Here is a 25,429-nt window from a genome sequence, read left to right as displayed (position 1 = left end):
GACACCAATGATGTGGAACAATTCCTCCTAATGGCACCAACAATGAGGCCTAATGACACCAATGATGGGGCACAATCCCTCCCATTGACACCAACAACAGGGCACATCCCCCCCCCCCCCACTGATACCACTGATTTCCCCCACTGATAGCACCCCATCATTGATACCAATGTTGGGGCGCTATTCCTCCCACTGACACCAAAGATGGGGCATTGTTTTTTCCCACTGAAGTCAGGACCTTTTCTACTCCTAATGGCCATATTCTGCCCCCCCCCTTAAGTCTGAACGACAATAAACTGGCCCTTTGTTTATAAAGTTTGGAGACCCCTGTTTTAGATCAAAGGGATGAAGTTCGGTCTGTAAATAAGGTCAGGTTAACCATTTAAAGAACAAACCTTTTTCTGACACTTGTTGCTTACAAGTTAAAATCAGTATTTTATTTTTTTTTGCTAGTATTTGGGCAGTATTTGGGCAGCGGCCTTTCAAAAGCAATTTTTTGGGAAAGAATACACTTCAATTAATTAAAAAAAAAAAAACAGTAAAGTTAGCCCATTTTTTTTTTTTTTTTTTTAATAATTAATGTGAAAGATGATGTTACACCGAGATTCGTGATCTTTATTCTAAGCAAAAAAATCTTGATTCTTATTTTATCCAGAATCATCCAGCTCTAATTCCTTGTAATAGGAATAAAAGTGATCAAAAAAAAAGTGATCTAATAAAAAGTAAAAAAAAAATGTAACGAGACAGTGTAAAAATAAAAAGTAAAATAAATTAGATATTTTTTTTAACGCACCACCATCCCTCCGTGCTTGAGGGGGGTGCAAACACCTACCTACATCGCCCACGCATATGTAAACGGTACTCGCACCACACGTGAGGTATTATTGCAAAGGTTAGAGCGAAAGCCATAATTCAAGCGCTAGACCTCCTCTGTAACGTTAAACTAGTAACCTGTAAAGGTGCTTAAAGCATCGCCTATGGAGATTTTTTAAATACTGTAGTTTGTCGCTATTCCTTCAGTGTGCGCAATTTTAAAACGTGACATGTTAGGTATCTATTTTCTCGGTGTAACATCATCTTCCACATTTTATAAAAAAAAATTCAGGTATCTATTGTGTTTTTTTTAGGCTCATTAAAGTGTATTTTTAACCCCAAAAAATTGTTTGCTAAAATTTTCTGCGCAAATACCAGGTGACATAAAAAATTGCAACGATTGCCATTTTATTTCCTAGGGTCTCTGCTTTAAGAAAATGTATAAATGTTTGGGGTGTTATAAGTAATTTTCTAGCAAAAAAAATAATAATTCTGATTTAAACTTGTAAACAAAAAGTGCAGAAAAAGCCTGGTCGGCAAGTGGTTAAATACAGTTTTGGTTAAAAAATGTTTTGTTATTTATTTTTATTTTTTAAAGGACGGGTAGATTGGAACCCCAATATAGTCCCTTGGACAAGTAGTCCACACCCCTATAATCATTGCTATAGATCCATGCAGGGACCATCCGGGGTGATGGTGCTCTCCGCATAACACTCACTACTATATAGGCTGCAAATAACTCAGATCTTACATCGGTGACCTCGTGGCCATGGCGTTACCGGGGCACTCAAATTCCCGTTAACCCCCTCTGCGCTACATTGCAGCTACTTTACCATATGAGTCAGTCTTGGATTAAGGGGTAACTCCACCCACCCAGTGTAAGAAGCTTAATTACCTTTAAAAAGCACGTGTTCTCAGCATTCCCGATTCAAATCTGTTATAGTTACTATGTCATTATATGTTATTTATCAGCAGAACAAAAGTACAGCGGGGAAAATAATTATTTGATCCCCTGCAGATTTTATAAGTTTGCCCACTTACAAAGAAATGAAGGGTCTATATATATATTTTTTTTTAGCATAGGTGTATTTTAAATGATACAGAGAGAATATCAACCAAACATTCAGAAAAAACACACCATACAAATGTTAGAAATGGGAGTTGCAGTTCAGTGAGTAAAATAAGTATTTGATCCCCTACCAACCAACAATAATTCTGCACCCTCCACAGACTGGCTACAGTAGGTGCTCATGTGGTACACAGCTTAGTCCTGTCAATGTAAGAAGGTGTTCCTACCGACAACTCATTATGTGGATAAAAGACACCTGTCCAGAATCTCTTTCTTCCATTCAAACCTCACCATCATGGGCAAGACCAAAGAGCTGTCCAAGGATGTCGGGGACAAGATTGTAGACCTACGCAAGGCTGGAATGGGCTACAAGACCACCAGCAAGAAGCTTGGTGAGAAGGAGACAACTGTTGGAGCGATTATTCGCAAATAGAAGGAATACAAAACAACAATCAATCGCCCTCGGTCTGGAGCTCCATGCAAGATTTTGCTTCATAGGGTAAGGATGATCATGAGAAAAGTGAGGGCTCAGCCCAGAACTACACGGGAGGAGCTTGTGAATGACCTCAAGGCAGTTGGTACCACAGTCACCAAACTAACTATTGGTAACACAATACGCCACCATGGATTGAAATCCTGCAGTACCCGCAAGGTCCCCCTCCTCAAGAAGACACATGTACAGTTGAAGTTTGCCAATGAACATCTAAATGATTCAGAGAAGGATTGGGACAGTGGCGTTACCTGGGTTGGTGTCACCAGGTGCAGTAAAATATTGTGTCACCCCCTCAACTATAGTCGCCCCTCAGTACAGACCCCCCTCAGGATAAACCACCCCCCTCCATCAGTGCAGACCCCCCCTCAGGATAAATCACCCCCTCCATCAGTGCAGACCCCCCTGGGGACAAACCACCCCCCTCCATCAGTACAGACCCCCCTCAGGATCATCCCCCTCCATCCGTGCAGACTCTCCCTCGGGATAAACCATCCCCCTCCATCAGTGCAGACCCCCCCTCAGGATAAATCACCCCCTCCATCAGTGCAGACCCCCCTGGGGACAAACCACCCCCCTCCATCAGTACAGACCCCCCTCAGGATCATCCCCCTCCATCCGTGCAGACTCTCCCTCGGGATAAACCATCCCCCGCCATCCGTGCAGACTCCCCCTCGGAATAAACCACCCCCACCATCATTGCAGACCCCCCTCAGGACAAATCACCCCCTCCATCAGTGCAGACCCTCCTGCGGGATGTACCACCCCCTCCATCAATGCAGACCCCCCTCAGGATAAATCACCCCCTCCATCAGTACAGACCCCCCTCAAGATAAACCACCCCCCTCCATCAGTACAGACCCCCCCCCTGGGGATAAACCACCCCCCTCCATCAGTACAGACCCCCTGGGGATAAACCACCCCTCCATCAGTTCAGGCCTCCCTTGGGATAAACCATCCCTCTCCATCAGTGCAGACCCCCCCCCCCCAGGATAAATCCCCGCCAATAAGTGCAGACCCCCCTCAGGATAGTCCCCCCAATGAGTGCAGACCCTTCCTCAGGATAACCCCCCAATAACTGCAGACCCCCCTCAGGATAAACCCCCCCAATAAGTGAAGACCCCCCCTTCCATCAGTGAAGACCCCCCTCATGCACCTGGGTGACAGGCAGAGGAGGCTTCAGTGTACAGCCGCCAGAAGAGTTGATTGCTCAGATTGTCCCTCTCCGGGCAAGCACGCCTGTGTATAGTGAAAAAAGACAGCTGCAGCGGGAGTGAGAGTAAGGAGTTTCACTCAGGCAGTTGTGGCTGAAGAGCCCTGCCTCCGGGACCCTCCGCCAAACTTGGGAGGGTGTTACCCTCCTGAGGGTGTAACCCGGGTGCGGGCCGCACCCCCCATCCCCCCTAAAAATGCCACTGGATTGGGAGAAAGTGCTGTGGTCAGATGAGACCAAAACTCAGCCTTTTGGTATTAACTCGACTCGCCGTGTTTGGGGGAATAAAAATGCTGACTATGACCCTAAGAACACCTTCCCTACAGTCAAGCACGGAGGTGGAAACATTATGCTTTGGGGCTGTTTTTCTGCTAAGTGGCGTCTCCAGCTTTCATATTGGGGGGGGGGGGGGGCACATGGACACACAATTTTATATATATATATATACACACACACACACACACACACACACACATCCTTATCAGTGCCCATCAAATGCAGCCTTGCCAGTGCCCATTAAATGCAGCCTTGCCAGTGCCCATCAATGCAGCCTTACCAGTGCCCATTAAATGCAACAAAGTCTGGGGAATGCCCAGGAAAAAAACAAAGCCTACTTACCTTCAGCTTGCAGACAACCAAATTGACCTAACAGTATGCATTAAACAGGGGTTTAGTCCGCACGCATTTGCAAACACATGCGCAGGGGCGGACAGAGGTTTAGTCCGCACGCATTTGCAAACACATACGCAGGGGCGGACTGACCATTTGGGCACTAGGGCACTGCCCGAGGGCCCCATGCCACTAAGAGGCCCCATTAGGGTTGACAGCCTCAATAAAACCAGGGACAGTATGTAAAAATCTGTGTTTTTTAAAAAATCCCAAGATTATAGCTGCCCCGCCTCTCCAGTACCTTTTTATTGTGGGTGTATACTGTGTGTGTATATTGTATGTGTATGTGTGTGTATACTGTGTGGCCCTATAATCTCATACTGCCTGGGGGCCCCATAATCTCCTATTGCCCAGGGGCCCCATAATCTTCTCCGTTTTGCCCGGGGGCCCCATGAGTTGTCAGTCCGCCCCTGCACGTGCATGAGCCACAGAGCCACATCAAGGCACCCCGGTATCTGTGGTCCTAACACTAAAATATAAGTGTCCCCACAGTGGAGGCACATGCATTGTGATGGATAGGTGAGAGCAGGTGGACTGAAGGGGGGCCACCCCTCCTTAAAGGTACAGGAGCACACCAAATACCCAGCAATAGCACAATGGCTGCAAAGGTGTTGGTGCCTTGCTGGACCAATACAAACACACACGTGATAACAAAAACTTGCCACAACCCTCATCTATAGCTGGCTATCGCAGTAAGCGGCATTGGAAGGCTAAAACAGGTAACAACAAAGTCTGGAGAATGCCCAGGAAAAAACCAAAGCCTACTTACCACCAGCTCGCAGACAACCAAATTGACCTGTCTAACAGTATGCGTTAAAATGCGTTTTTTTTCCTGGGCATTTTTCAGACTTTGTTTTTACCTGTTTTAGCCTTCCAAGCCTGCCGCATACTGCGATAGTTAGCTATAGATGAGGGTGGTGGCAAGTTTTTGTTATCACGTATGTGTTTGTATTGGTCCAGCAACACACCAACACCTTTACAGCCATTGTGCTATTGCTGGGTATTTGGTGTGCTCCTGTACCTTTTAAGGAGGGGTGGCCCCCCTTCAGTCCACCTGCTCTCATCTATCCATCACAATGCATGTGCCTCCACTGTGGGGACACTGTGTTTGCAAATGCGTGCGGACTAAACCTATGTTTTTAAAGCATACTGTTAGACAGGTTAATTTGATTGTCTGCGAGCTGGTGGTAAGTAGGCTTTCTTTTTTTTCCTGGGCATTCCCCAGACTTTGTTGTTACCCATTAAATGCAGCCTGATCAGTGCCCATCAAATGCAGCCATATCAGTGCCCCTCAATAGAGCCTTGCCAGTGCCCATCAAATGCATTAAAATCTACTTTCCATGTGTGTCATATCGATCAAATGGGTTATTGATTGTAGATCAATTATTCCTATTGGGAGAAATTGTTCAGAAGCTTAATTATTAATTTTTCACAGTGTGTTTGGCCAAAGCTGTTTAAATTATTGCTTCTGATAGAAGTGCGTGCACGTGTTGCATCATCATATTTTAAGGCATGGCTCACACCTACAGGTGCAACCGAGAGTGCACGTGTTTTCAGCGCGCTCCTATGCATCATGTGTAATGCGGTCCATTCATTTCAATGGGCTGCCCTACACATGAGAAATGTAGAAAATAAGTCCCTGAGACTTGGTTCACACCTACAGGTGTGACCAAACTTGTGCGATTCTGTGCTTTTTTAGCGCATACACGCGCATCATGTGGAGGGCTGCCCATTCAGGACACAACCACTTCACCCAACTTATATGGGTAGGTTGTTGTGACCAACATTTAAAGGGAACCGACCACTTCACCCCAGACAAATAAAGAATTGTGATGCAGTTTACTGCCTATATGGATATTGGTGACAGCATCATGCCAGCTGGATTTTCTCTGGCTGGTGGGAAGATGATGAGAGTTTTATTCTCCAGCAAGTGGGAGGACAAAGCAGGTTTTATTGTCCAGCAAGTGAGAGGATGATGAGGGTTTTAGTCCCCGGCAGGTAGAAGGATGATGAGGGTTTTATTCTGCTGCAGGTGAGAGGATGATGAGGGTTTTTTCGCAGACAGATGAGAGGAGGATGAGGGTTTTATTCCTATTCTCTTGCAGGTTGGAGGATGATGAGGGTTTTATTCCCCAGCAGGTGAGAGGATGATGGTTTTATTCTCATGCAAGTAGGAGGAAGATGGGGGTTTTATTCTCCTGCAGGTAAGGGAATAGTGAGGGTTTTATTCTCATGCAGGTAGGAGGATGATGAGGGTTTTATTCTGGGGCAGGTGGGAAGATCATGAGGATTTTTCTCCAGCAGATGAGGGAATGATGAGGGTTTTATTCTCCTGCAGGTGAGAGGATGATGAGGGTTTTATTCACGACAGGTGAGGGGATGATGGGGGTTTTATTCTCCTGCAGGTGAGAGGATGGTGAGGGTTTTAGTCTCCTGCAGGTAAGAGGGTGATGAGGATTTTATTCTCCTGCAGGTGAAAGGGTGATGAGGGTTTTATTCTCCTACAAGTGAGAGGATGATGAGGGTTTTATTCCTATTCTCTTGCAGGTTGGAGGATGATGAGGGTTTTATTCTCCTGCAGGTTGTAGGATGATGAGGGTTTATTCTCCAGTGGGTGAGAGGATGATGAGGGTTTTATTCTCCTGCAGGTAGGAGGATGATGAGGGTTTTATTCTCTTTCAGGTGAGAGGGTGATGAGAATTTTAGTCTCCTGCAGGTGAGAGGATGATGAGGGTTTTAGTCTCCTGCAGGTGAGAGGGTGATGAGGATTTTATTCTCCTGCAGGTGAAAGGGTGATGAGGGTTTTATTCTCCTGCAGGTGAGAGGATGGTGAGGGTTTTAGTCTCCTGCAGGTAAAAGGGTGATGAGGAGTTTATTCTCCTGCAGGTGAAAGGGTGATGAGGGTTTTATTCTCCTACAAGTGAGAGGATGATGAGTGTTTTATTCCTATTCTCTTGCAGATTGGAGGATGATGAGGGTTTTATTCTCCTGCGGGTTGTAGGATGATGAGGGTTTTATTCTCCAGTGGGTGATAGGATGATGAGGGTTTTATTCTCCTGCAGGTAGGAGGATGATGAGGCTTTTATTCTCTTTCAGGTGAGAGGATGATGAGGGTTTTATTTACCTGCAGGTGAGAGGATGATGAGAGTTTTATTCTCCTACAGGATTGAGGATGATGATGGTTTTATTCTCCTGCAGATGAGAGGATGATGAGGGTTTTATTCTCCTGCAGATGAGAGGATGATGAGGGTTTTATTCACCTGCAGGTGAGAGGTTGATGAGGGATTTATTCTCCTGCAAGACCGTGAGAGGATGATGAGGGTTTTCTATTACTGCAGGTTGGAGGATGATGAGAGTTTTTTCTCCTGCAGGTCAGAGGATGATGAGGGTTTTATTCTCCTGCAGGTGAGAGGATGATGATGGTTTTATTCTCCTGCAGATGAGAGGATGATGAGGGTTTTATTCTCCTACAGGTGAGAAGATGATGAGGGTTTTTTTCACCTGCAGGTGAGAGGATGATGAGGGTTTTATTCTCCTACAGGTGAGAGGATGATGAGTGTTTTATTCTCCTGCAGGACCGTGAGAGGATGATGAGGGTTTTCTATTTCTGCAGGTTGGAGGATGATGAGGGTTTTATTCCTCTTCTCCTGCAGGGATGTGCTGAGTGAGAGTCTTAGAAGATGAAAGTTGAGTTGTGTGAGGTGTGTGATTGGCTGGTGTAGGATCAGGAGGAGGAGGAGGAGGATGAGGAGGGGGGATCTCTCGGCTCCCAGGCTGTGTGTAGGAGAAGCGCTGGGAGCTCGGACTGTCTCTTGTCGTGCTGGTGCTCCGCTTGGGCTGCGATGCTGTACGGGACCCTGATCTGCTCCGCGCACCTCTCCGCACCTTGTGCCCTCCAGCCCTAGGGAGCCAATCACACCGTGGAGCCCCTGAACCTCGCCCCGGACTGGGATATGACGGGTACCGGAGGAGGGAACGGACACCGGGCACGGGTGCTGGGCAGGAGGAGGAGACGGGACCGGATCGTGCTGGAGGCGGCTTTCATCTGCGCCCTACTCTTCTCTGTCTGGTGCCTGGCAGGACTCCTACAGGGGGCAGGTAACGAATCCCACTGGGAGGACTGGGAGATACCTGGCTGGACTCCACAGATTTCATTTCAGGGTGACAGCGGGGACTGGGAGGACTGGGGGGTACCTGGCTGGTCTCCGCACATTACATTTCTGGGTGACAACTGGGGCTGGAAGGCGCTGGGAAGACTGGGAGGACTGGTCTCCACAGATTTAATTTCAGGGTGACAGCGGGGACTGAGAGGCACTGGGGGGACTGGGGGCTACCTGGCTGGTCTCCGCAGATTTAATTTCAGGGTGACAGCGGGCACTGGGAGAACTGGGGGGTACCTGGCTGGTCTCCGCAGATTTAATTTCAGGGTGACAGCGGGCACTGGGAGGCACTGGGAGAACTGGGGGGTACCTGGCTGGTCTCCGCAGATTGAATTTCAGGGTGACAGCGGGCACTGGGAGGCACTGGGAGAACTGGGGGGTACCTGGCTGGTCTCCGCAGATTGAATTTCTAGGTGATAACTGGGGCTGGAAGGCGCTGGGAAGACAGGGAGGACTGGGGGGGGGGGGGTACCTGCTGGTGTCTGCAGATTGCATTTCAGGGTGATAGTGGGGACTGGGGGGGCACTGGGAGGACTGGGAGATACCTGGTTGAGCTTCACATAATTCATTTCTGCGTGACAACTGGAACTGGAAGGCACTGGGAAGACTGGAAGGACTGGGGGTACCTGGCTGGACTACACAGATTTCATTACTGGGTGACAGCTGGGACTGGGAAGACTGGGAGGTGCCTGGTTGAGCTTCACACAATTCATTTCTGGGTGACAACTGGAACTGGAAGGCACTGGGAGGACTGAGTGGTACCTGGCTGGACTCCACAGATTTCATTTCTGGGTGACAGCTGGGACTGGGGGGCACTGGGAAGACTGGGAGGTACCTGGCTGGACCTATACAGCCTTGCTTTCAGGGTGACAGTTAGATCTAGGTGGTACTGGGAACACTGGGAGGTACCTTACTGGACTCCACAGATTTGATTTCAGGGTTACAACAAGGACTGGGAGGACTGGGAGGTACCCGGTTGTATTCCCCAGATTTGATTTCAAGGTGACAACTGGTACTGGGTGGCACTGGGGGAAGACAGGGAGGTAATTGGCTGGCGTCCACATATTTGATTTCAGGATGACAGAGAGGGTGGGGGGGGGCATCTGGACTCTACAGATTTGATTTCAGGGTGATGGGAAGGACTGGGAGGTACATGGCTGGGCTCTACAGATTTGTTTTTAGGGTAACAGCTGGGACTGAGAAGACGGGGAGGTACCTGATTGGATTCCACGGATTTGATTGCAGGATGACATCTGGGACTGGGAGGCACTGGGTGGACTGGGATGTACATGGCTGGTCTCCACAGATTTCATTTCAGGGTGACATCTGGGACTGAGAGGCACTGGGAGGAGAAGGAGTTATTACATGGCTGGAATCAACAGATTTGATTTCAGGGTGACAGCAAGGAATAGGGGGAATTGGGAGGACTGGGGGGGGGGGGATACCTGGCTGAACTCTACAGATTTAATTTCAGGATGATGGCTGGGACTGGGAGGGCTAAGAGATACCTGGCTGAACGCCATAGATTTCATTTCAGGGTGACAGTTAGGACTTTGAGGTTCTTTGAAGCTTGGGAGATACTTGGCTGGACTACAGATTTGATTTGATTTCAGTGTGACTTGAAGAAGTACTGGGAGGCACTGGGGAGACTGGGGGTACCTGGCTGGATTATACAGATTTGATTTCAGGGTGACAGTTAAGACCGAGAGACACTGGGAGGACTGGGAGGTACCTAGCCTCACTCCTGCAAGGGGCAGAAACAAATCTTTGATTTGATTTCAGGGTGACAGTTAAGACTGGGAAGACTGGGAGGTACCTGGCTGGATTTTACAGATTTGATTTCAGGATGACAGCTGGGACTGGGGGCACTGGGAGGACTGGGAGGTACCTGGCCTCACTCCTGCAAGGGGCAAGTAAAAATCAGATTTGATATCAGGGTGACAGTTAGGACTGGGAAGCACTGGGAAGACTGGGAGGTACCTGGCTGGATTGTACAGATTTGATTTGAGGGTGACAGTTGGGACTGGGAAGTACTGGGAGGTAGGGCCTCACTCCTGCAAGGGGCAGGTAAAAATCAGATTTGATATCAGGGGGACAGTTAGGACTGGGAATACTGGGACGTACCTGCCTGGATTCTACAGCTTTGATTTCAGAGGGGCAGTTGGGACCAGGAGGCACGGGGGTGGGGGGGGGGGGGGGTGGTACCTGGCCTAACTCCTGCAAGGCCCAGGTAAAAATCAGATTTGATTTCAGGGTGACAGTTAAGACTGGGAGGTACTTGGCTGGATTGTACAGATTTGATTCCAAGGTGACAGTTAGGACTGGGAACGCTGGGATGTACCTGGCTAGATTCTACCGATTTGATTTCACAGGGCCGGTTAGGACTGGGAAGCACTGGGAGGACTGGGAGGTACCTGGCCTCACTCCTGCAAGGGGCAGGTAAAAAATCAGATCTGATTTCAGGGTGACAGCTGGGATTGGGAGGCACTGGGAGGACTGGAAGACAGAAGGCTCTGGCAGGGCTGGTAGCAATACGATAAGTGGCACAGATGGCATGTTCAGCTATTGTAATCTCTACAGCTGCACCGCTCAACCCATTAACATTCACATGGTCTACAGCCTGGAACATCTGCCACTTGATATATGCCATGCAAGGCTGGGAAAGGGGGGGGGGGGGGTGGCATTTAAACCCCAGTAAGTCAACCTTAGGCTTACAAGCTGCTGTGGATCTCTGGGGATAGTGGAAATAGACTTTTTGTTCTTGTAGAACTACAAGTTCCAGCAGAGGCCAGCCTACCCATGCAAGCCCTCCTTTGGACCAGAGCAGTTGTCGGATTCTCATTTTGTTATCTTTGTGGTTTCCCTTTTTTGATGTTTATTGTAACATTTTATGTGTTGGTTTGGATTGTTATTCTTCTCATGGTCAGATATATAAACAATGAAATCAGAGGCGCTGCCAGTTTTGGTGCTTCATGGTGGCGACACACGCTTCACTAAATGATCAATTTCCTGTTCGATCGATAGTCGATTGATATGACACACACAGGGAAGTGGATTTTGATCAATAGTTGGAGAAAATGTCCCCTCCCAGCCCTATTCACCCCCACTAGCACAAATCCCCCCCCCCCCCCATTTTATTTAAAATAATTAATAAATAAATCCCCATCCTAGCATCCCCCTCCACTGCACAAATCCGCCCTTTCATCCCCCCTAGCACAAATCTCCCTCACTCATCCCTACTAGCACACCCCTGAAAAAATCCCCTCCTAGCACAAATCCCCCCATTTACCTCTACTATCATGACCCCCTCCCCCCCCAAAAAAAGTCCCGTCCTAGCACAAATCCCCCTCCTCCCATTCATCCCCCCAGCACAAATCTCCCCCTATTCATCCCCACTAGCACAAATACCCCCCTCCCTCTACCATATCCCCTCTTCTAGTATGAACTCCCCAAATCCCCCTCATTCATCCCTACTAGCACAAATCCCCCCCCCCCAAAAAAAATCCCCTCCTAGCACAAACAAATCCCTCCCATTCAGCCTTCCTAGCACAATTCCCCTCCTAGCACAAATCCCCCCCCACCATTCATCCTTCCTAACTAGCACAAATCCCCCCTCCCCCCTGAAAAAAAATGTCCCCTCCCAGCACAAATCCCTCTATTTATCCCTGCTAGCACAAATCCCACCCCTGAAAAAAATTTCCCCTCCTAGCACAAATCCCCTCCACCCTCTACCATATCACCTCTTCTAGAATGAACCCCCCCAGCACAAATCCCCCCCCCGCCACAAAAAAATGTTTCACCCCACTAGCACAAATCTCCCCCATTCATCCCCACTAGCACAAATCCCACCGCCGAAAAACATTTCCCCTCCCCCTCTACCATATCGCCTCTTCTACCATGAACCCCCCATATCCCCCCTTAGCACACATCCTCCTCCCCATCCCCCTCCCAACACAAATCCCTCTAAATCAGCAACACTTAAGCCCCATACACACTATCAGTTTTTCTGCTGAGTTTTTCCTTCAGGTTTACCAAAACCATGTAGTAGAAGGGCCAGCCTGATTGCATTCAAATTGAAACTCCTAAGGTTTGACCTCATATTATATGATTTTGGTAAATCTGAAGGAAAAACTCAGCAGAAAAACTGATAGTGTGTATGGGGCTACACACCCTCAAATGTACCCTCCTAGAACAAATTCTTACCCCCTGCTGCCCCCTAAATTCCCCCGTCCCAACACATATCTCCTCCTCCCCATCTCCTCCTGGTGCCCCTACCACCTCACATGGTTCCGTAGTGCCCAGGGCAGCCGCCTACTCCTGCCCACTCCTTGTCCCGGCCCTGGATACACCATAAAACTGCGGACACAAAAATCCTACAAAAAGTTGATTATTTGTGTCGAGGATTTTCATTGGCTGTCAGTCATCATGATTATGTCTCATTGGTGGGATTCCAGATCAGCCCCAATATACTTACTATACACTCTGAAAAATGTCATACTTGGGAGTGCCTTGCATGATCGTATACACGTTAATGTGCATTTTTTGTTTTTTTTGTACATTTAGTCTTCGGCCATACAGAATCGGACTTTGTAATTGTGCAACTTCACTTGAAGCCGCACAATTTCAAAGTCGCATGCCGGTGCGACTTCAGGTGCGACTCGGAAGACATCTTCATGCATAGGTGTCTATGCAAGTTGCAAAAAATAATGCAGGAACACTGGTGCGTGCAATACACCGCATGCGATTCACACAGGAACCACACCCCGAATTCCTGTGCACATCACATACAATGTCTGTGTGGTGCATTTGAGTACATACATTTATGGCTCAAATCGCATCCGCACCAAAATGGTGCAGGACCATTTCCCCCCCCCCACACCTAAATCGCATCGCATTGGGCGTTCACGGCCATGCGATGAGATTCTGGCAGTCGCACTGTGTTTTGCGATCTGTTTCTAGGTGTCGTTAATCTAACATTGACACCCGCAGCAGATCGCATGGGCGTCGTTGCGATTGCTTTGTCAGTGTGATGCGAGGAAACGCAGCGAATCTTATGCCTTTCCTGCATTGTATCAAAGTGGTCCAGGACTCGTAAATCAGTGCGACTACGATAGAGTCAGAGTCGCACCTTTGCAGACTTTAGGGTGGGACTTGGGGAACTATCAAATTGTATGACCAGTTGCAACGGTGTGACCGGGTACTAACAGGCGCTGTGTTAGGCAGCCCATTCAGCATTGACAAAAATTGACCTGCGACTTTTCTAGCCATGCACGCCACTGCGTTGCATGCTAGTGAGTGTGTTGTGCTGCACTACAACGCATGTGCCTTGGTAAGACCCCTTTCGCACTGGAGCGGTGCTGGCGTTAGCGGTAAATCATGTTTGGTAAGCCTGTACAAATTGTAGCCTCAGTTTCCTCTTCTTAGCTGACAGAAGTTGCACCTGGTGTGGTCTTCTGCTGCTGTAGCCCATCTGCTTCACGGTTCAATGTGGTGTATGTTCAGAGATGGTATTCTGCTTAGTGAGTTATACATGAGTTACTGTTGTCTTTCTATCTTCTGGAACCAGTCTGCCCATTCTCCTCTGACATCAACAAGGAATTTTCCTTCCTTGCCACTCACTGGATATTTTCTCTTTTTCCCACCATTTTCTGTAAACCCAAGAGATGGTTGTGTGTGAAAATCCCAGTAGATCAGCAGTTTATGAAATACTCAGACCAACCCGCAGTGGTGGCTGGTGTTTTTTTTGGGGGGGGGAGTTCGTGTGTTTTTGGGGGGCAACAGGCACCCCCTGGATGGCCGGCAGAGCGGCACTAACACCCCCCCCCCCCGCGGCGGCACTAGCGATCAGAAGATCAGTAGATAAGCAATTTTTTAAATACTCGGACCATACTCAGGGGGGCTGCAAGCAATCACCACGCCCCCCCAAGCAGTGCGGCACTAGCAAACCCCTCCCCCCCGGTGTCTGCTGGTCAGTCCTTATCCCATCTAGGTGGGGGGGGGGGGGGTGGGGGCGGGCAGCTGCTCCAGTGTCCCCTCCAGCGTGGCAGGCGGGCCCCATCTGAGTGGCAGCGGCTCCGGTGTTCGCTCCTCCAGCAGCTTCCGCCGTGCGTCTCCACTCTTTTCCGCCTGAGTGCTAGTCGTCCAATAGGATCACCTGACGCTTTAGCCAATTGGCAAACAGGTCTTACAACCCACTTCCTGATTGGCGGGGAGGAGATTTAGTGTGAAACTAGGGAATATGCATTTGTGATCTTACACAACTGGGTGGGCCTTTGGGGCGCAGTTCCCTGCGCCCTGAGCCCACCCTTTTTTGAAGCCTATTAGAGCCTCTGGTTCTAATCATGTGCTTCAAAAAAACACACCCCCACCATTGTAATCCATGGTCCGGTGCCCTGTATGTATGCTGGATGCATGGATGGGGGGGGGGGGGTGCCTGTGCATCCTTTAATGGACGGGCCACCATCCAGCCAGCCCGTCTGGCACTAATAACCATGCCATGTTCAAGGTCATTTAAATCTGCTTTCTTTCCCATTCTGATGCTGGGTTTGAACTTCAGCAAGTCGTCTTCACCACGTCTAGATGCCTAAATTGAGTTGCTGCCATGTGATTGGCTGATTAGCGATTTCTGTTACCAAGCAATTGAACAAGTGTACCTAATAAGTGAGTGTATATTTGTGCAATGTGTTAACACGCACTTTCTGCTGCTTTATTAATTAAACCCAAATGAGCTCCATAATGTACCAGGAAACCTGAGAGGTGGCATGAGATAGGACCTTGTGCAAATTCTTTTCCCTGGTGGAGGATGTTGGGATGCAGCATGCGTCCAGCGATGGCATCCTTTTTTTTTAATGGAGAAAAAGGGGGGGCAATCACCGATCGACTGCAGAGATTGTCATTTTGCGTGCTGTGCATTTACAACACTCCCTGGGGGCTCATTGTCAGTTCACACGTTGTGCATTCACAATACTCTCCATCCAGGGCTCAATGTTCACAATTGCAGTGCAAAGAGTGTCATCCCATGCATTGTGCAATACTCTCCAGGGATCAATATGATGCAGAGATTGTCATTTCAGGCGTTGTGCATTTACAATGTGCTCCATGGCTCAGTGTTAACCCTTATGATGCAGAGATTGTCATTGTATGCGCTGTGCATTTACAGCGTGCTCCAGGATACAGTGTTAACCCCTTCAGTGCAGAGATTGCCAATTCACGTTTTGTACATTTGCAACGCACTTCAGGGCTCAGTGTTAACTATTACGGTGCAGGTGTTCCTATTTCACACGTTGTGCATTTACAGCACTACTCCAGGGCTCGATGTAAACCCTTATAGTGCAGAGATTGTCATTTCATGCGTTGTGCATTTAGAACGCTCTCCAGGGCTCAGCGTTAACCCTTACGGTGCACAGATTGTTATTTTATTAGTTGCGCATTTACAACGCGCTCCAGGGTGCAGTGTTAACCCTTTCAGCGCAGAGATTGTCATTTCACGCGTTTGTGCATTTTATAATGCTCTCCAGGGCTTAGAGTTAACCCTTATGCCACGTACACACGATCGGGAAATTTTGGCCAGCAAAAGACCAATGGGAGCTTTACATCGGAAAAAAATGCGACCGTGTGTACGCTCCATTGGAATTTAGCTGGCCGAATTCCCGCCAGCAAAAATTTTAGAGCACGATCTCAATTTTCCAAACGGAAAAACGTTCTTTCCGATCGTGTGTATGCAATTCCGACGCACAAAAACTCCCGCATTGCTCGGATTCAACTACGAGACGGAAGCAATTGGCTACTGGCTATTGAACTTCCTTTTTCTAGCTCCGTGGTACGTGTTTGTGTTTGTACGTGTTGTACGTCACCGCGTTCTTGACGGTCGGAATTTGGTGTGACCGTGTGTACGCAAGACAGCTTGAGCGAAATCCCATCGGAATTCCATTGGGAAAACCATCAGAGCCTTATTCTGACCATAATTCCGATCGTGTGTACGCGGCATTACAGTATTTTCCCAACAATGATATGACTTGGGGGGGGGGGGCTCCTAAAATACAGATTTGAAATAAATGTGGAACTGCGTTGAGGGTGGCGCCCACGCTCATGTGTAGATGAGATCTGGGATCAGAGGTTGTAATGCCGTGTTGTCTAACCTTTCTGTTACGTAAAGGGGATTCTGATCTGTGTAATTCCCCTGTAAAGTCACGGCTTGTCCCGACTGCCATGCACAGGGCAGGATTAACCTTGAGGCTTTACATCAAAAATAAACTGAACAAGCAATCCGCGTGTTACCGGCATCTCTCCATAACCCTCTAGGGAAGGAGGTGATGGGTGCTGACATGTTGGCAAAAAAATACCCATTTGCTGGCTCAGAAGATGCGGTACCCATCTCAGCACAGATATTCAAAGGACAGCTTTCTATCTGCTGCAGAACTACCAGTGTGTGTGTGTGTGTGTGTGTGTGTGTGCGTGTGTGCGTGTGTGCGTGTGTGCGTGTGTGCGTGTGTGTGTGCGTGTGTGTGTGTGTGTGCGTGTGTGTGTGTGCGTGTGCGTGTGTGTGTGCGTGTGTGTGTGTGTGTGTGTGCGTGTGTGCGTGCGTGTGTGTGTGCGTGCGTGTGTGCGTGTGTGTGTGCGTGTGTGTGTGTGCGCGCACGCAGTTCTTGTAGTACTACAGATCCCAGCACAGCAAAGTGCACATCCCTGTACTTCTAGATCTAGAAAAATAAAATTGAAAGAACTGTCAAGTGCCAGAGGACAAATTCGTTCTATATTAATCTCTTTCACTGTGAATAATACGTTTCAACGCGTTTCGGGGGGTCTCACCACGCCATATTGGAAACAGACAAGGCGCTGTGAACCAGGGATGAGTTTGGAAGCAGGTACTTCGTCAATTTCAGGAACTTGTATTTACTATCCCAGTGCAAAATCCACATTTGTTTCAAGAGCCATCACCACCTCCCACCACCCTCTTCACCTAACCCAGGAAGACACACGATGGAGGCTTTACTTCTAAAATAAACCAAGCAAACTTCATTAAAGAATACACGTAAAGCCAACATTTCCTGTTCCTGATATGTGGCTGCTGTACCATGTACTTGTCTGAAAGTCTCCTGTTCTCTTTGTATTGCTTTCTTTGTGTGAAATCCCTGGTGATCCTGCCAGTCCCTCTGCTTTCCTAGTTAGTTAGGTTGAATAAAGACACCAGTCCATCCAGTTCAACCTGAGTGAGTGTCTACAATTGTCCCTATCCCTGTACATTGCACACTCACATCGGTCCCTACCCTCAAGGAGCCCACAATCCATGGTCCCCATTCATATACTAGGGCCAATTTTGGACAGAAACCAATTAACCTACCTGCATGTCTTTGGAGTGTGGGAGGAAACCGGAGTACCCGGAGGAAACCCACGCAGGTACAGGGAGAATATACAAACTCCAGGTAGGTAGTGTCGTTGTTGGGATTTGAACCAGCGACCCTTCTTACTGCTAGGTGAGAGTGCTAACCACTACACCACTGTGCTGCCCTTTATAAATGGACCACACTAGGCATGATAGCACGGCGTGGTCAGTTTTCTAGCTGTACTGGGAACTAGAGCTGCACGATTCTTGCTAAAATGAGAATTGCAATTTTTTTTTTTTGCTTAGAAGATAGATCATGATTCTCGCTGCGTAACATCATCTTTCACATTAAAACAAAAAAAAATAAAAAAAATTTGGACTAACTTTACTGTTTCTTCTTTTTTTTTTTTTTTTATTCATTGAAGTGTATTTCTTCCCAAAAAATTGTTTTTGAAAGACCGCTGGGCAAATACAGTTTGACATAAAATATTGCAGCAATTGACATTTTATTCCCTAGGGTCTCTGCTAAAATATATATAATGTTTGGGGGTTGCAAGTAATTTTCTAGCAAAAAATATTGATTTAAGAAAGAAGTGTCAGAAAAAGATTTAGACTTAAAGTGGTTAAACTTCCTGCATTTACACGTTGTTTAACCACTTCAATACAGGGCATTTGCACCCCCTTCCTGCCCAGGCCAATTTTCAATTTTCAGCGCTGTTGCAGCTTGAATGACAATTGCGCAGTCATGCAACGTTGTACCCAAATAACATTCTTATCATTTTTTCCCCACAAATAGAGCTTTCTTTTGGTGGTTTTTGATCACCTCTGCGGTTTTTATTTTTTGCGCTATAAACAAAAGAAGAGATATAAGTTTGAAAAAAAAAAAACAATATTTTTTACTTTTTACTATAATAAATAACACAAATAATAAAAAAAAAATGTTTTCCTCAGTTTAGGACGATATATATTTTTCTACATATTTTTGGTAAAAAAAAATTGCAATAAGTGTATATTTATTGGTTTGCGCAAAAGTTATAGTGTCTACAAAATAGGGGATAGTTTTATGGCATTTTTATAATTTTTTTATTACTAGTTATGGCGGCAACCTGCGTTTTTTTTTATTTTTTTATTGTGACTGCAATATTGCGGCGGACACTTCGGACACTTTTGACACCATTTTTGGGCCATTGCCATTGATTACTGTATAAATGTCACTGGCAGGGAAGAGGTTAACACTAGGGCGTGATCAAAGGGAGTGATTCTAACTGTAGGGGGAGGGAACCCACAAGGGAAGGAGACCGATCGGTGTTCCTCTGTACAAGGATCACATGATCGGTCTCCTCTCCTCTGACAAGACATGGATCTGTGTTTACACACACAGATCCACGGTCCTGCTCGGTTAACTGGAAATCACGGGTTCCCGGCGGACATTGCGGCCGCTGGGCACGCGCATCGGGTCCCGAGTGACGCAGCAGGAAGCCCAGAACGTCATATGACAATGGGTAGGTGTTGAAGTGGTTAAAAACATGGCAGACTGACTGGATTTTTTTTCTTTACTCACAGAAGTTTAGCTCTTTGATCTAAGAAGGAAGAGTTAGTTACAATGTTTCATTTTAAAAACTTGGCAGACTGCCCAGATGTTTTCTTTTGACAGCTGAGTGAGCAGATAAGTCTCTCCACTTGTTATATGAAAAAATTGGCAAACTCTGCAATAGAGATAGTCAGGGGGGTTGAATCGAGATCACAATTTTTTAACGATTAATTGTGCAGCCCTACTGGGAACTCAGCCTGCTTTCCTCCAATAACCAGATATATCCTGACACCCCCCTACCCCGCACAGTCATTCACTGGGAAGACTAGTGTGATGCTGTTTCTTCTCCTCCAGCTCTCTGAGCTCCATATGCAGTTGAGAACTGAGGATCTGTGATCACTTATAGAAAAAGGTATTTATAGTGTTTTATTTTTGTTTGTTTTTTTAGTTTTTTTAGTTTTCTTTTTTATAACTATAGACAAATGTTTTGCCTCCCATTTCTGTTTTAATTCAATCTTATTTTATTGAGAAAGGAAAAGTGTACAGTACACAAATATGTCATTCAATAAAACGTATAAAGAGATAAACAACATTTTAATAACTGTGCCATAGCGTCTCATGGAGTATGGAATTTGTTAACTTCAGTTAAGTTGGTTTGATATACAAGCCTGTGTCGCTATATATCGTCTATCATGACTTATTAAAGAGGAAGTAAACCCTAATGAGTTTACTTCCTCTTTCATTCCCTGCAAAGGTAAAGCATAATGGACTACTATGGATCGCATCGCATTGCATAGTAGTCCATTATGTGTCACTTACCTGACACAGGAGCCAGCAAAGTCACCGCTGTCCCCTGTAGTCCGGCGCATCCATCTTCTCGGTGGGTCTCGCTGCTCCGCCACTGTCATTCGGCAAAGTCGCGATGACGTCACTCCCGCGCATGTGCACGGGAGCCGCCACGCGCGGCATATTGCCGTTGACGGTTCCTGTTTTTTCCCGCAAATATCTCCTAAACCGTGTAGGTTTAGGAGATATTTCTTGGACCTACAGGTAAGCCTTAATCTAGGTTTACCTGTAGGTCAAAGTGCGTTGTAAGGGTTTACAACCACTTTAACTGTGTAGGTTAAGGAGATATTTCTTGCACCTACAAGTAAGCCTTAATCTAGGCATACCTGTAGGTTAAAGTGGTCCCAGAGGGTTTACAACCACTTTAAGTGTCAGTGAGCACCACTATCTACTCAATGAGCAGTGCCCACTTATTGCAATTATGCTAGGGCTTTTGTGGTTGTGCTAATCCCGATTTCTCTTGGGGAGAAACTCTATATGTGTCCCAACTTCTGTCTGATGAGACTAGAGATTATGGTTTGGATGGTTGTGTATCACTGTAACATATAAAGTGAAGAAAGGGATAAAAATGAGGATGGGGGGTCAAAGCAGTATGGTAGGTCGATAGTAAGAGGGAGACATTCCACTTAGGTTAGACCGTTGCGTTAGTGGAGTCCTCTGTAGCCCAAGGAATAAATTCAGAGGAATATTGAAACATACACCACAAGGTCCAGGTCTTGGAGAATTGCACCTCTTTACCCATTTCTTGCGACAACATTTGTTCTAAGCTATTGATTCGGTCCACTTCAATTGCCCAATCCGCCAGGGAAGACATGTTTGTCGAGTTCCAGTGTCTGGGCAGAACCATTCTCGCTGCTGCCATTTCTATTTTAAACTGAATAGGTTGTTTTACAAAATGAGGGTTTACATTTACTTTAACAATTCAAAGAGATGCATCCACCTCACACTCGATCACTCTGCTGTGACTGCCATGGATTGATACTTTTGAAGCCTTATGGTGGAGTTTCTTCTGTCTTTTGGCAATTCTGTTGGTCTAAAAAAACATTGTGTCCATTATGAGGGGTTCTCACCTTCCCTGTGCTGAGTTCCCGGGTATGTACATCTACTGTGCCCATTATGAGGGGTTCTCACCAGTGGAGGCCCGTCCATAGGGGGCGACCAGGCGCTGCCCCCCCCCCCCCCCCCCATGTAGTAAAAAAAAAAATTATTTTAAACATGTGCCTTTAAAAAAAAAAAAATGTTTTTTAAAATTTCCCTCCCTATGTGCACTGTATCCTGGCGTCGGGTGCAGTGCAATATAGGAAGCGCCGCGTCTATGCAATCACATTTGGCCAAAAATAAAGCGCTCTGTGGCGCAGCCGATCGCGCCACAGCTTCCGGGGGGATCGACTGGGCGAGCAAGTGCATAGACTTGCACTTTGAGTAAGCAGTGGGCGGTGCTACCAACGTCACTCAAGGAAGTGACGTTGGCACAGCACTGCTCTGTTCTGTCCCGCCTGAGAGGATAAGGTAAGGCTGCCGCATTTCTGCTTATCACTTCTTCTTTATTTCTTCAGCGCCGCCGCCGGTACCCCCTCCACATCCACAGGGTTACTATGGTGGTCGGCACTCGGCAGCATACCCCAACTCCCCCCCACCCCCCTGCTAAACAAGATTTTTTTAAAAAGTGTTATTATCGGTGGTCGGCAGCATACACTCCCCCCCCCCAAAGAAGCTTTAAAAAAAAAAGGGGTTATTAATAATAATTTTAAATCTTGTATAAGGGGGGTATGCTGCTGACCACCGATAATAACCCTTTTTTTTTAAATCTTGTTGGGGGGGGTATTTACAGGTTGTAGATATGTGCGATTTACAGGTTGTAGATATGTGCGATTTGCAGAATGCAGATATGTGCGATTTACAGGTTGTAGATATGTGCGATTTACAGAATGCAAATATGTGCGATTTACAGAATGCAGAATGCAGATATGTGAGATTTACAGGTTGCAGATATGTGAGATTTACAGAATGCAGATATGTGCGATTTACAGAATGCGATTTACAAAATGCAGATATGTGAGATTTACAGAATGCAGATATGTGCAATTTACAGAATGCGATTTACAGAATGCAGATATGTGCGATTTACAGAATGCAGATATGTGCGATTTACAGTTAGCAGAATACAGTTATGTGTGATTTACAGGTTGCAGAAAAGGTGCCTGATGTGGTTATACACAAGATAGGCATGATTCATCTGCTTTAGTAGAGCCCTGTGTATAATGTACAGCCTGGTATATGATGTGCAGAGCACAGTGTATAATGTGCAGCCTGGTATATGATGTTGATTCGATAAGGGGTGTGGCTTGCGAGAAGTGGGAGGGGCCAAATCTGAAGGGGCGGGGTCTTGCGCCCCCCCATCCTAAAACTTCACCAGCCGCCACTGGTTCTCACCTTCCCCGTGCTGAGTTCCTGGGTCTGTACACACCTGCTGTGCCCATTATGAGGGGCTCCCTCCATCCCTGTGCTGAGTTCCAGGGTCTGAAACTGATGGAAATGACCAGGAACATACAAAACGCCCAGGCGGACATGGACAGAATGAGAAATTATGGAAGGGAGGGCTTACTGTTTAGCCTTGTACACACGATCCGATTGTGGGCAGGGGGTTGTGTGATGACAGAATTTTGGCCTAAAATCCGACTGTTGTCCTTCAGACAGTTGTTGTCCAACTTTCGGCCAACAAACATTGGATGGCAGTCTAGAACATTTTCGGCAGACAACGGTCTGTTGTCAGATTTTCGTATTATCAGTACACAAGTCAGTCACACAAAAGTCCAAAGTACAAACACGCATACTCGGTATCAGTGCTCAGAAAACACGACATTAGCAGGAGGGGCCCAAAGGGTGGCACTCAAGAGCTGAAATTCCACATAGTAGGTCACTACGTTTGCGTTTGTTGGCCGACAATTGTGTATCGTTTGTTTGCAAGACAAATTCCCGACACACCCCTTCGGACAAAAGTCTGACGCTCTGTTGGCCAACAATCCGATCGTGTGTACGAGGCTCTAGATAGAGGAAGGAGCAGAGTCACCCAGCAGTGCAGAGTATTTCAGGAGAGGAGAGTTAGGTAATTGACTCTTTTATGGTGTCATGATCCACTGAACACAAATATGAAAGATATTCATGGAGAGGTTTTTATGCTTCACTTCCTCCCTCTCCCATACAATGAAGTATCGGGTTGTATATCCAATAGCTATAAAATTAGGAGAGCAGGATGCTGATATACCCACTTGGGCCCCGGGGGCCCTCTGCCAGGAAAGGTTTTAGCGGCTTTGTCAAGCAGTCGATGGATGTAATGGAAGACTGCCACCGTCAGAGTGGATGGACATGTCCCCGTCCCGTAGAGCGGGGGCCGCAGACAATGTTCTGCTTGTACCGGCTCTGGAGATTTGTGTTGGCAGAATTTGTGCTGCCGATTGGAAGTTTTCTCTTTAGAGGATTTTTCCCCTTTTCTCTTTAATTAAGAGCCATGTGTTATTATGGTTTTCTTAATTAAAAACTCGAAATGTCATGTGAATCAGTCCCGCGTGCTTCCTGCTGACGGGAGGCTGCGTTCAGGGAATTTCAGAGGGATTCAGTGAAACTTTGTCTGAAGCCGCCGACACTTTGTGAACACAAGTAGCAAGTTTTTCCATCCCTTTCCCTGCTGGAGCTGGTTAATGTCGGCATTTGCTAATGAAATATTGTTTGTGAAAAATTGGTATTTCTGCTCATTTTGTCACGATTATTATGTTTATATATTTTATTCTGTAATTACATTTTGCATATTTATATTTTTGTTGCTATTTGGAGTAAATGGCTACCAAACTATTTTCACTGTGCCTTGTGTGCAATGATAATAAAGTATCTTCCCTTCTCTTCTCCTCTATACTTTTCCCTTTCCTTTCCTTTTCCAACTCCTTTCCCTTACTTCCCCTTCACTTCTTTCCCTAACTTCCTTTCCCTGCCCCCTCCTTCATTTCCCTCCCTTCCCCATCCCTTTCCTTTCCCTTCCCCTTCCCCATCCCTTTCCTTTCCCTTTCCCATCCCTTTCCTTTCCCTTCCTTCCTTCCTTCGCTTCATTTCCCTTCCTTTCCATTCCCCTTTCCTTTCCTTTCTCTTCATTCCTTCACCTTTTCCTTTGCTTTACCCCTTTCTCTTCCTTCCTTTCCCCTTTCCCTTCCTTGTCTTTTCCTTACTTCCCTTTCCTTTCCCTTCGTTTTCCTTTTCCCTTCCTATTCTTTCCTTTCCTTCTCCCCTTTCCTTTCCTTCCTTTCTTCCCCCTTTCCCTTTATTTCATTTTCCCTTCCCTCCTTTCCCTCCTTCTCTCCCCCTTCCTTTCTTTCCTTCCCCTTTCCTTTTCCTTCATTCCTTCGCCTTTTTCCTTTCCCTTCTTTTCTTTCTTCTTCCCTTTTTCTTTTCCCTTCACCCTTTTCCTTCCCTTTTCCATTTCCTTTCCCTTTTCCTTCCCTCTTTCCCTTCATTTCTTTCCTTTTCCCGCTTTTCCCTCTCAATTCCTTTTCCCTTCCTCTCACCCCCCCCACCCCAAAAAAAAGAAAGTAAGTCTGACTTTAAAAAAAAAAAAAAAAAAACACAGAGTAATTTGATGCCCAACATGTCAAACCTTAAAGAGGTGATCCCATTATACAAAAATCAAAATAAAAGTCAGCAGCTACTGTGGGCACCCGGCTGTGGCTTCACAGCCGGGCACCCACTACACATGCGCGAGCTGCACCGCACGCCATGATTGGCCGCACGTCACTTTATATTTGTGTGCACCCATGAAATGATGACAAACTTCAGTATCGTATATCTTTTATAGGAGATGCTTCAAAAGCCCCCCTATAGGTCTACCAGTTTAGTGCTATGGAGGAGGTCTTGTGCTAGATTTATTGCTCTCACTCCAGCATGTGCGTGTGTGTGTGTGTGTGTGTATGGCAATCAACGTTTTCATGTGTAGGTGCTCTCGACACATTTGTTTTACGTTACGTTTCACCGTTTTTATTTTTTCAGCACATAAGGGACAAAAAAGTCCCCTACGTGATGATTTTTAGGTGACAGGTTCTCTTTAATGAAACATGCCATGGCCCATGTCACCTCTGGGCTCCACTGAATGTATTACAAGGCAGATCGCACTGCAATACATCTCTTCCTGGCTATGCTAGCCGTGGGAAATGACAGGCTGACATCATACATCATACTCAGCTGCTGCCACCGGATTGTGCATGGAACCCCACCGCTATCAAAAGGGTTAATCAAATAATAATAATAATAATAATACTAACGGGAGCCCCTTTA

The 25,429-nt window shown here is 46.7% G+C and overlaps 1 protein-coding gene across 2 annotated transcripts in view; it reads left to right on the top strand.

Moving 5' to 3' along the window:
* Nucleotides 1-8,020: 8,020 nt before the first annotated feature.
* SLC24A4 (solute carrier family 24 member 4) overlaps nucleotides 8,021-25,429 on the top strand; it is a 256,563-nt gene continuing 239,154 nt past the window's right edge. For both annotated transcript variants that reach the window (XM_077466747.1, XM_077466746.1), the window contains exon 1: nucleotides 8,021-8,352. In XM_077466747.1, coding sequence (XP_077322873.1) covers nucleotides 8,208-8,352 — 145 coding nt within the window. In that variant the 5' untranslated portion in view covers nucleotides 8,021-8,207. The remainder of the gene's footprint in view (nucleotides 8,353-25,429) is intronic.

The sequence above is a fragment of the Lithobates pipiens genome, unplaced genomic scaffold (assembly GCF_037356315.1).
Source record: "Lithobates pipiens isolate NorthernLeopardFrog02 unplaced genomic scaffold, aLitPip1_a1.2 Scaffold_37, whole genome shotgun sequence".
Classification (NCBI taxonomy): Eukaryota; Metazoa; Chordata; class Amphibia; order Anura; family Ranidae; genus Lithobates; species Lithobates pipiens.
The sequence above is the reverse complement of the archived record's forward strand: the minus strand, read 5'-3'. Positions and strand labels throughout refer to the sequence as shown.